A 13,103-nucleotide genomic window follows, 5' to 3' on the forward strand; every position below is an offset into this window, starting at 1 on the left:
ACATCAAAGTACATCAAGGCAGGCGAATGTGAAGACTGATATTGGAAAATACATCACATTACATTTTTCAGCAATAGTGGGAGTCCCATTAACTACCATTTCTACTTCTAATTTGTCTTGTTATTAAAATTTTTATTACTACTATATTTTCAATTGATTATGCTTTTGTTTACTCTCGCTGCCCAAAAATGTGGTGTGTTTGTAGAAACTATTTTCATCAGACAAATTCAAAAATGGGAGGTGCGTTTTTGTTGTGTTATTGTTTTAACAATTCTTAATTTTCACTGTGAGCCATTTAATTGCACAAAAGTAATTAACTTTTATTAAAATAAATGAGAAACAGAAGGACACTAGGCGAAACAATAGTGATGGCGTGGGTGCTGGATAGATGTGTTGGTTTTCTATCAGGGAGGGGCGGAGGCAGTTCTGGGGGGCGGTGATGTAGAGGAGGAGCAGCTGGATTGGGTTCAGCCCGGACTGTCGCAACCTTTTCTTTGTTTCGTTTGAGACATAAATCGTTCTGATGAAGAAAATCTGCCGGGTTCGGTCGGAGTAAACGTGGAGAAAAAGCTGGACTCGGAGCGGATAAGATGTGTTCAAACGGTGCGTCAAGTGCGAATTTTGGATCACAATCGGGATAATCGATCATAGTCGATCGGACCAACTTTTTTTCACCTTGAAAAAAAATATGACCGTTTATTATTTTTTACTCCATGGGGCTGGGGTTGTGTTCTCCAGTTGAGGCAGCTTTCCCTCTCTGATTTTCAACGACATCCTGTCTTGATCGCGTATTGGTCAACGGGATGGCACCTCTTTTGCTCCTGCTGGCTCTCTTCACACTTGTGGACGCCAAAAGCGCGTTCCCGCTCCGAAGCTCCTATAACCTCTTCGCCGGGGCGAATGCACATGCTCAAGGTGCTCGAGTCGCCAGCAGACACAGGTAAAACGACCACACAACTCTGCTTTTCTTTGCCTTCTCTTAAGTTAGTTACTTATACTATTTGTACATTTCGTCAAAAAGAAAAAAAAAAAACATATCGAAAAGAAAGGATTTCAACGAGCACCTCTTCGTCCTATTAACCGCACAAAAAATCTACTTGATCACGTATTGTACGGCGGTTGCAAATGACTAAAATGTGGTAAACTGACGTAATTGTCCATGTTCAAAAGAATTGTGAAATGTGTCGGGGAGAAAGAGTTGGGCGTGCTTCATTTGGTTTTGAGCATGAGTGATTTCGTGGAAACATCAACAGGTGGACGCAAGAATTACTTCCACCTTTCACAACTAAAAAAGGACCGCTATTGGCACAAACTCCCTGAATCACCTCAACTGTTATGAGTGATAAATTCTCTCCAGTGGTTCCAACCGCAGACGCTCCCGTTTAAGTGCCTACCTGACTGAGCTCAAAGATGTGGAGCACACTCGCTTGTCTAAAGTTGCTGACAACCAAAATATGGATTTTTATTTCTATCTAAGGAATGTAATTTTGCATGCAGTTGGTTTTGTTCATGTGTGGCATCTTGGCACTATGATGTCATGTATTATGACATGTTGCCAAGGGGTGGAGTTCCATGTTGGCCAGAGGTGGCCATAGACTAGCATGGAAATCCAGATGCGTTGCTGTACTAGTGAATGAGTCTCATCATAGTCTAATTTCTGAGGCAACGCAAACGTGAGCGTCCAGACACTGGCAAGAACCAATCAGCAAAGAGTGAACATGCGTTGCAATAATACCCCATGTCTTCTTTTGTAACACATGCTTCCAATATCGTCAACTGCTGGGCTTTATCAGAAATAAGAATCACTCTCAGTCATTCTTATTTAATGCTGAATGATGTTAACAAACTATGGTCTCTCCTGCGCATCATTTGAAATGAGGATGGACTTCTGCCTCCCAAGAGTAACATTGCGTACAAAGGAAACACCCCACCAAATGAACTCATTTGATTGGATGCCTCATTTTAAACCGCGACCAGCTGCGCTGGAGTGTGTGCTTACCATGGCCACTTTCTTGTCTGGCCAGCCATGGCCACCCCTTGTCACTTTCTGTCCACTCTAAACCTCAGGAAAATGTTGAGAAGATACTTGCATATAGATGATCTTCAACGCTTTCATACTTTTTTTCATTTTAACTACACATTTAAAGGACAACCAACGTCACTTTTTTGTTTTTTGACTGACATCAGAAAAACGTTTTATAGCATCTAAAATACCCAAAACACGCAATATGATATTTTTATTCAAATGCTAAACACCAATAAAAATGACTTAAAGTGTCCAAAATCTGCGAAAGTATTGAGCTGTTAATTGGGTATTTTCAGAAAGTCCCGCCCCCAGTTTGTGACATCAAGCCACGTCTTGCATTGCTCGAGAATCAAAACAATGGCTTCAGATTCGGAGAATATGCTTTCTTGTTACACATTCAGTTATGAATATGATTCAAATAGTTCTGAAGAGGAAAGCATACATGTTTGCAATCGATTAAAGAATTTATTTCGTGCCATTTTGAGGCAACATTGGGGGGAACTGTCTCACCCAAAAAAAGAGGCACAAAATGGCGACCTCCTGCGGCCACCTCCGTTTCCACAGGCTGATATATTCCTTAAAAGGAGCTTGGACTCCCTCTGCTGGCGGCTTTTGGATGTAACACACGGTTTTCAAAAAAAAAAAAACAGTACAGCAAAATACATTGACGTGATGGAAGGACCGCTACAATGCGTCTTTTTTCGGTCAGGGGCATTCCTTTCGTGACCTCACGTACGGACTCGTCACCAACTCAAAAACAAGATTTCCTGAATATTCAGCGCGAGTCTTAAAACGTAAAATATAGCTATATATTGGAGAGATTCAGAAAGTCCTGCCCCCATGTTCGTGACGTCACATTGCGAACCTGGGTGAATCCCGCGATCCTGGACCACCCACAAACTGCCTTTCTCCAGAATCAAAACAATGGCTAGAGAGAGTTCAGATTCGGAGAAGATCCTTTCTTGTTACTCATCCAGTTATGAATATGATTCAAGTAGTACTAAAGAGGAAAGCATAAGTGGTTTGCGATCGATTAAAGAAGTCCTTCCATATCAATTCGAGCCAGAGAACTGGCCGGACAAGGTGAAAGCGGCGTAGTTGGCACATCCTTTATCATGCCGAGGGGTATTACAATACGTTAAAGCCTTAACATTATATATTCGCACTGGTCATTGTAATTTGTACCCTTTTAGTGGAGATCTACTCAAAATGATCACAGACTTTTCCGTTGTGAACGGTGCGTCCAATGCAGAACAAATTGGATTCAGACCTGTCAACGTATACATTTTCCCCATATTTTATACATTTTTTTTAGCATTTGAAATAATGTACGGCGTACTACATCTTTTTTATGGGAATTGTAATAATTTATAAGAGCAGCTATTAGCCAAGGTTGACCGGTATGCCAATTGAAGATGCGAGTTGGGTGTGTCAGCTGTCAGCTCATTGTCGTTTCGGTGAACCATTTTATTTCAAACGGGCCAGAAAATCTACAAGTTGGTGATGATGTAGAAACCACGTCTCTCGGGTGCAGCCACGTGCATTTGGAGGCTTTGCGTGTGGCCACAAGCGAAATTGTTTCACCTGTTTACTCGCCACATGCCTCGGAGCCGAGGCACAGTGGGCACATCACTATCAGATGCACTAATCACTGGATCCGCAGGTCTCTGAGCTGAATGCATAGTCTAAAATAGTTTGTTGTTTGAGTTAGTGACAATAAATGTTTCCTATCTAAATATTATAATTGTTTTTCAAGGCATACATCAATATGACTGAGAAGTCATTGTTTATCATACTATCCACAGTCATGGCTTCCTGAAAAAAACGCACACATATCCCATCATACACAATTCTTTCAATCAGGTACAACATGTTAGGATCAATAGATTTTTTTTGTTTCATTGCGCTTTTTAGATATGCAAAAGAATGAGCCATTGATCGCAGTCTGTCTCACAACTAATATTTTGCCGCGGGCCACATTGTCGTTGCGGTTTCCTCTTGAGGGCATTTCATACAGAACGCAAAGTTAATAAATAACTAGTTTTCAAATCTGAAGTCAAGAATAATGATTGTTATTGTGATTTACATATATTTGAAATTTTGGTTGGGACTTTACCAAGCATCATGGCACTTGACATGCTTGATTTGATTTCACGGGCCGAATAAAAGAATGTGGTGGGCCACATTTGACCAACGGGCCTTGACTTTGACACCCGTAATATATAACATTGTCCATATGGGAAAACTGAACACTGACTGGCTCTTAGCTAATAAATCAATGCATGAGATAGAAGTATAAAATGAGATGTACACAAAATCAAAGCCAACTAAAAAAGCAATGCACTCAACCGCCATTGTAAACTCAAACCAGGTCAGTTATTCTGACAGTTTTCTAATCATGCGTGGACAATGGAATTAAAGTGTCCCACTCAGTTGAAACTTGGCTTTTGGTGTCGCTAATATTTGTCAAAAGGGGGCTTGTGAAGCCATTTGCGCTCCTTTTGTTTCAAGGGCTATACAAATAAACCTGACTGGAGTAAGTGCAGCCATACGAGCCCAAAAAGCGCCCCTGTTATCTGATCTCTTCAACTAAGCCACTCTACTACGAGGGAATGTGTTTGGATATGAGGCTTCTGGCGTTTCTGTGCCTTTCATACTCAATTGTTCAGAGCAATGGTATTTAAGCGGACCGAACGAACTTCAAAATCCTGACTGGTATTGTTGAGGTTATTTGGAAAAAGGACTAAATCATCCTTAGCTCGGCAGCAGTGTTGTTCTTTGTTTTGTGGCGAGTTGTATCGTCCATGTTTGAGTGCAAATGTAAATACAATTTGCTTGAATTGAGTTGTGAATTCTAAAAATGGAAAAAAAATAAGAAGTTGTTTCCCATCATCTGTGTGCACTCGCACATGTCGACACCCATGCACACACACGTACGCACCCGCATGCACACGCGCACGCACACACACACACACACACACACACACACACACACACACACACACACACACACACACACACACACACACACACACACACACACACACACACACACAGATCCTTACTATTATAAAAAAACTGAGTTTGTTTGCTCATCCAAAATCACAATCCATGAGCTCAAATGTGCATCACATCTGATAATATTTGGATGCTCGGCAACAATCGGAAAATATCTGTTAGGATTATTAAGAGGAAATAAAATCATACGTAACGGCCTTAATCCTCGTAATATTGTATCGCGAAAAAATGTTTAATACAAGTTAAACATAACTTTAAGATGAAATTAGATGTTTTTATCTGAATTTGGACAATTGAAGGCAACCTTCAATGTGCCTGAATCCACCCATTCTTTGCTCATACCCACAACTATTTTCACAAAAAGATGAAAAGCACCAACACTAACGGTGGGCTTCATGTGGTCTCTTCATGTCTTCATTTTAGTTATCATGTTCACAATCTATTTCCCTGCACATTTTCGGAAAGAACGGAATTTGCCCTTGTCATTATTTGGTCGTTATAAGAACTACTAATACTGCAGTGGTTTATGCTGACAAAGTCGGCATACTTTAAAAATATCGAAAAAAACAGGTACGTTTTTTTTTTCTTTGTATGAGCGTTTATGAAACAATGATTTCATTTAATTTGTGGAGATGAGTCATTTTGATGATACTGCTGTTATTTTTTTTCATTAGTCCTTATTTTTAATTTTCTAATGGCCAGCTATATTACGGCTACAGTTTACTGCTTTATATGTACAATGGAACCTCGGGTTTCGAACGACTCACAGTTCGAACAAATCAGAGTCCGAACAAAAAATTCGAGAAATTCTTGCTTCGTAGTTCGAACAATAATCGAAGTTCGAACGCCGGTACGACCCGCGAGTGCGTACGCGAGGGTGGGATGCTGAGCGGCGTACGGGTGTAGATCGCTCTCTTCGTGACCAACTATTGTCGCGTGCGGACGTGCTGCGTTTTGCTCTCACGTTTAATATAGATGTACGAAGTGTTTTCGCCCCTAATCATGCCTCCAAAGAAAGTCAGTGCAAGCAGCAAAGCTGCTACAAGTGAAAAAAGAAAAGTAGTGCGTACAACTATTGCATTTAAGAAAGAAATAATAGCAAAATATGAAGGACGTGTGTGTCACGTTCCGAGCGTGACAGGAACAGCTGACTCGTCGGAACGTTAATGAAGGTGTAGGATCCCCAACCAGGCAGCAGAGACGTATGTGCTGGCAGATAATTTCTTATAACAAAAGACGCGGGTCCGATAATACAACGGACCCGATAATACCACGGACGAACAAAACCACAAAAAGGAGCACAGCGAGTAGGTTAAAGAGTTTGTCAAATCTCTTTATTTGTAGAATGGTGGTTGTCAAATCTCCCAGGGAAATGACACGCAGATGTCTCGCAGAGCTTGATCGTGGCGTGGAGACGAGCAAGTCGTGCTGTGAAACTCCGTCCGATGCTGAGCAGGTCTCTCGGAGTTGCATGTGTGTCTGCGTCTGAGATATTCTCTGCTGCTGTCCCGCGACGGCTGCTCTTTTATACTGTCCAAGCGTGGGAAAAGTGTCAGGCTGAGATTCCCATCAAAGCCGCGGTGCGCACCTGTGACGCCACAGGGCTCCCCTCCTGGATCTGAAGTCGGGGCAGGCGACGCAGGAAAAACCGAGCCGGACGCGCTCAGCCAGTAGGAGGTGAGCCGTTCTGGGAAGGGCACACGGGTTGTTCGGTCATGCTGCCGGGCACGTCCAGGCTGGTCATCGGCGACGGTGACGTTGATCGCACTGCCATGCCAAGAATGCTGACCTCGGCGGCCGAGTCAGCCATGAATCGTCTTCCCAATGCCCGATTATGTCAGATTGTGGACATAAATGATGCAGCAAGGAGTCGCCAGGCGAGTTGGACTGTATTGGCCATCGGTGGGGATGCAGGTTTCACGGTGGGGCGCGGGGCGCCCACGGGTGGTGGTGGCCCATCGAGAGCTCCTGAGAAGATGCTGGGTTCACGGGAGGCTGGTAAATCTGGGCCTTTCCATTCGGAGAGTTGATTGGGCTGGCTGGCTCGCCAATCAAAGCTGTGGTGCGCACCTGTGACGCCACAAGGTGGGCGGGGGGAATCTGTCCAACCTGACAAGCTCGTAAAAAGGTACAGGTGGGTGCAAAAGCACGCGATTCCGACAAGCAATAGACTAGCGATCACGGCCACAAAACACCTCGGGCGAAGCAACAACTCGTACTGAGAGAGTCCAAGATACGGGCGAAGCGAGCGTCGTCCTATCCTCCAACGCTGGTGAAGTGCCAGCGACGAGTTTAAATGTCCCAGAGTACGTGATTAGGAGATTGACAGCAGTTGACGAAGGTTGGGTGCGGCGGCCCCGCCCCAGCTGTCAACTCGCACGTGACAGTGTGCGAGTGTCTGATCTGGCTAGGGAATACAGCATGTATCGTACTGATCTATGAACCGTACGATACTAAATAATAAGGAGGCTGTGAAATCCTATTCATAATGCTTTTTCTATTACTTTTTTTTACACGTTCATGTTAGCGTAATCTTTTGTACGGAAGATTACGATAACGCGAACGTACGATTAGCCTGTTGATGTTATTTGTGTCTTTGCCATTTTGCTTAACATGTCCTGAGATATACATTGCTTTTTATGGGTCGGTCAGCATTTTAATGTGCAATTTCATGCATAAAATAATGTATAAAATACTAAAAAGGGAAACATTCAGGGTGTTGGAACGGATTAAAACGATTTACATTATTTGTAATGGGAAAAATGATTTCGGTGTTCAAATTAATCACTTTTCAAACAGGGTTCTGGAACGGATTATGGTCGAGAACCGAGGTTCCACTGTATATATAAAAAAGACATTAACCTTTTCATGCACCGCTATTGATCAATGGTAACCTCATAATGGGATAAGCTGTCCACTGTAGTCAACGCTGTCTCTGAAAAGGTTAGATTCATGTTTAACACAACTCAGTTACAGAAGGCAGATGAGTGTACACTACATTTCAGTCCAGATGCCATTGACGGCTCGAATCTATATGGGAGGACTCCTTTAATTGATCTCATAACTGAATGAGTCACAAAAAAGCATCTTCTCCGAATCTAAAGCCATTGTTTTGAGGGCAAGGCAAGACGTCTTGGCGTGACGTCACGAACAAGGGGGCGGGACCTTCTGAAACTGGCCATTAACGGTTTCATTTTGAAGTCGTTTTTGGACACTTTAAGTCATTTTTACTGGTGTTTTTCATTTGACTAAAAATATCAGCCTGCATGTTTTGGGTATTTTAGATGCTATAAAACATTTTTCTGATGTCAGTTAGGAAACAAAAAAAACGGTGTCGGTTGTCCTTTAACCCTGACTATTTGTTCACAGATGTTCAAGCAACCATTTTCCCCTAAAAACAAGGAAGGCAAATTACGTTATCCGTATGACTATAAAAAAATCCAAACTCTTGGTCTGTCACATGATGTGTCGCTCTCCATGTTGCCATAGCTTTCCATGTTGTCAAAATAGTTGGGACGAGCATTACACAATACAAAGATCCAATTCATGGCCTTGCAGACATGAACAGATGCCAGAGTAACAATGCAGTTCAACTTTGGCAAGCCACTGAGCAGTTGAAGAATGACTGAGTTTCTGAGGACACCTGGACTGTGCTCAGGAAGAAAACTTTCTCACAGCAGTGCCCACAACCTTTTGTGTTGCACAATGAAGTCCAATTAAGCTGGTGGGAGAAACCATGTAAATGGTTGCGAAAGAGTGATTAAAAAAATATCCAAATGTACAGGTACACCGCATCAATGAAAAAAAGTCTCTCAATGTAATAGCTCAGTGTTATGAAGTACTTCATGTTGAATGAGAGCCATTTTTTGTTTGGTTGTTGTGTCCTACAGTAGGCAATGTGAACGTTGGAAATGAGTGAAAGCAGTGTCTCCAATCTTGTGACCGCTGTTTGAATGTCTTAAGACTTCAACATACCAGTCACATTAGGACAGTTTTCTTGCCATTGAGGTTCGGGAGATATAAATAACTGATTGAGTCATGTTGTTGTGCTTCAGGCTTGAATGGTCACAATGTTATTCTTTCAGGGAACCTAAGTACAAATTCAGGATAATTTTGCTTTTGCTGTTCGCCAACTGTGTTGAACTCAACTTTGCTGTCACGTCGTTGCCCAATGACTTCGAGTCTGCAAATTTCTCTGGTTATTCAGAGCACTTTGTCCATTGTCGACACGATTGATGATGAACATTAGCCATTCCAAACCGCCCCATGTAGTAACAATGTTGGCAGAGCACTACAACTCCTTAAAGTCGTGAGGTGTACAAACGATGTCATAACTGGAAAGCAGCAGGGGATAGTTTGCCAAGTCCAGTGTTGATGACTGGTGATGGCAAATTGAAAAATGCTTTTAGAAACAAAGAAAACCAGAATCTCGCCTCAAGGAATGCAAAGTGGTGGTTTCCAACATTTGCTGAGCCAGAGGCCGGTTAAAACAAGTGCGTGCTTTTTCGTGGGTTGTGTTCGTGGTCCGGTGGCTGCACAGCTGCGGAATAGCAACTAAATTACAATGATTTCACTTAATTTCTATATTGCCCATTTTGGAGGACTTATCTTGCACAATGACTTCATTTCCCTCCTGTTGCCTTGCAGATACTGCCACACAGGCAAGGGTGAGGAATGATCTTGTGGAAATAGATTCATGGGAAGATGACGCCATGTTAGGGCTGCCCACCAATTGCGCATTCAGTATTGTTTCCTTGTTGTTTCTTGTACTTTCTGTTTATGTCTTCAACTTGCAAACCACAATAGCAAAGGAAAAACTAGACTATCATAATTGACCAACGCTCATAGCTGGTCACCCAAACCCTTCTTGGGACAACAGTTACTCCAGTGGACAGCCTATCATGTTATCAGGTGATAGGTTGTCATTGGTGTATGCATATCACAATTCATGGTATCATTAAGAACTATTTATACAGTACAGTGATACCTCAGTTTCCGAACCTTGGCTTATGAACTTTTCGGTTTACGAACGTTACATTTATGAAAATTTTACCTTGGCATACAAACTATTTTTCGGGATACACACGGAGCTGCCAAATTACTTGATGTGTCATTTGCGAACGAGCCCGTTCCCCTGACAAGAAAATGGCATCCGACTGTTTTGGTCCTCTATTCAACGCCCCGTTTTCGGTTAAAGCCACGTGATTGTTCAAGAACGCAGCAGCGAGGGGAGGTGGTTAAAAATTAAAGAGACAGGCAGACGACAGTGAGAGAGTTTCAACTTTGATAGTTCAAAGGCAGAGTGTAGACTGCAAGGTTAAAATATCCGATCAATCAGGCTCCACAAACAAACCGCACAAACCATCTGTGTACTTAATGCAAAAAGCTATCAATCCAGCTAAACAGAACACAATTGATGAGGAACTAGATAAAATTATCGCAGAGAAAGCACCTACAAGTGATCATTCCTCAAGATGGTAAAGAAGGTTACGTTCCTCATCAAGTGTTTAATGCTGAGGAAACCGGCTACTCCATTCCATCAAGCCATCAACGACCATAAATAAAACAAATTTATTATACGCTACAGTTTATTTCTTTAATTATAATACCATAGCACATTTATTATACATAAAATAAGGTATATTTTGTGTAGTTTTAAGGCTTAGAAAATAAGAAAGTAGAAAATTATGTTTTAGGGGGACCTGGGAATGGATTATTGTCATTTCAATGCTTTCCTATGGGAAATTAATTTTTGGGATACACACTTTTCACCTTACACACTCAGTCTGGGAACCAATGAAGTTCGTAAGCCAAGGTGTCACTGTATGTGCTTTTATGTTTGGGATAATGTATCTATCCTAGGCAGCCCGGTTGTCACGCTGACTTCATAGTGCAGATGTCCATTAATCCATCCATCCATTTTCCGCACCACTTATTCCTCATTAGGGTCGCGGGGGTGCTGGAGCCTATCCCAGCTATCTTCGGGCACGAGGCGGGGAACACCCTGAATTGGTTGCCAGACAATCGCAGGGCACACAAAGACAAACAACAGTCACTCTCACACAGAGGTCGTGGGTTCAAATCCTGCTGCTGCCTCCGTGTGTGGAGTTTGCATGTTTTTCCCAGTTGGGTTTTCTCTTGTTCCTCCCACATTCCAAAACATGCATGCCAGCCTGAATGAACACTCCAAATTGTCCGAGGTGTGAGTGTGACATTTGATGGGTTTTTTTTTGTCTCTGTGTGCCTTGCGATTGGCTGGCAACCTATTCAGGGTGTCTCCCGCCTGGTGCCCACTGTCCAGCACCCCACGCGACCCTTGTGATGATACAATGGTCCAGATAATAATAATAATAATAATAATAATAATAATAATAATAATACATTTAATTTACAAGCACCTTTCTGGACACCCAAGTACACTTTACAATAAAAACAATACATAAAACAATAAAATCATGAATAAAACAATAAATAATAAAACAGCAGATTAAACTAGACCATGAAAGCAAGTTTAAACAGGTGGGTTTTGAGGTGAGATTTGAAAGTAGGAAGGGAGGCAATGTTACGGATGTTTGTTGGAAGTGATAGATCTATCCATCTATCCATCTATACCTATATCCATCTATCCATCAATCCCTCCCTCTGTCTTTTTATCAAGTTTCAGACACACATGCGCACGCACGCACACACGCAGGCACACACACACACACAAACACACACACGCACGGACACACACACACACACACGCGCACACGCACACACACACACACACACACACACACACACACACACACACACACACACACACACACACACACACACACACACACACACACACACACACACACACGCGTTTGGGAAATCACCTGGAAACCACCTGTTAAATCAAAAGGGACAGTTCACTCCATTGAAACTTTCTTTGCCCTGTTGAAAGAGTTTTGTAGTTTCATGCACATTTTTTACTCCAAAGGGTTTTCCTCTTTGGTAAATCGTGAATTCGCATATTGGGACAGTTGCAACAGATGTGGTGTCAACACCGTAAAGACAGTGGTGTATTTCACACATAACATTCCACCCAATTCCACAGTCACAAAATACTACTTATTACATGCCACATGGGTGGGCCGGTGATCGACGAGTGAGCATGTTCGCCTCACACACTGTAAAACCCAACAAGTTGAAAGTACTCAAAATGTTTATGGCAACTGATTACGTCAAAATTTTTGAGTACAGTTTACTCAAAATTTTTGAGTAGTGGAAATAAATTTTATGAGTTTGACTGAACTTAAATGTTATGAGTTTGAATGAACTTAAAAGATGTACTTTCAGTTTACTCTAATGTTTTCTTGTTATCTTAATTTTTAAGTTAAAATTAGGTTTCATATTTAAGCGTAACCAACTCAAATTTGTTACCTGAAAAAATATATTCATGTATACTGTACTTACATTTGCCTTCTATTTCTAAAAACAAAAACCCACCTCACATGTCTGTTTTAGTGCACATTTTTTATTAAGGTTTAAAACAACCTTTGATAAAACATTCATGATAACAGTATCAAATGCACAGCATGTCCACATACCAAAACAACAAATAAACCCCTGAGCAGTTCTTTTTTAGTAATTAACACAACATCGTGATAAAGATGTGAAATAAACACAACAAAACAAAACAGAAATAAACAACAAATTATACTGTGCTGTTCTGTTAAAAAAATAAATTCTCTGACAAGCATATACTTGAATAAATACAAGAGAATACATTTCAATGTACTCGTCATAAGGTGCAAATCAAAGTAAAACTTACTAAAAACAAACAGTATTCATGAAATGAAAAAAGACATTTTGGTGAAATCCAGGTTTACACATCAAATTATGAATAGAAAATCAGGCACAAACAGTACATCAATGTTTACGGAATACAAAGCAGAGTAAAACTATGAAATTACTTATCCAGTGTTGCTTTGTTCCGTAATATTGGAGGCACTGGTGCCTTCAATATTGCGGAACAAAGCATTTTTTAAACTTAGCAGGCGTGGTTTGAGTGGTCTGTTATCATCAA

General features: G+C 41.6%; 1 protein-coding gene across 2 annotated transcripts in view; it reads left to right on the forward strand.

Moving 5' to 3' along the window:
- The first annotated feature begins 461 nt into the window (after positions 1–461).
- The window catches only part of emilin1b (elastin microfibril interfacer 1b), a 50,577-nt gene continuing 37,935 nt past the window's right edge, over positions 462–13,103 (forward strand). The window contains exons 1-2 of one of the 2 annotated variants that reach the window (XM_088991753.1): positions 462–603; positions 739–940. In XM_088991753.1, the coding sequence (XP_088847879.1) occupies positions 804–940 (137 nt within the window). In that variant the 5' untranslated portion in view covers positions 462–603; positions 739–803. Of the gene's footprint in view, positions 941–13,103 lie in introns of both variants that reach the window. The other variant, XM_088991752.1, reaches the window with a different exon arrangement.

Source organism: Hippocampus bargibanti, linkage group LG03 (assembly GCF_051943395.1).
Source record: "Hippocampus bargibanti isolate YZ-2025 linkage group LG03, ASM5194339v1, whole genome shotgun sequence".
Classification (NCBI taxonomy): domain Eukaryota; kingdom Metazoa; phylum Chordata; class Actinopteri; order Syngnathiformes; family Syngnathidae; genus Hippocampus; species Hippocampus bargibanti.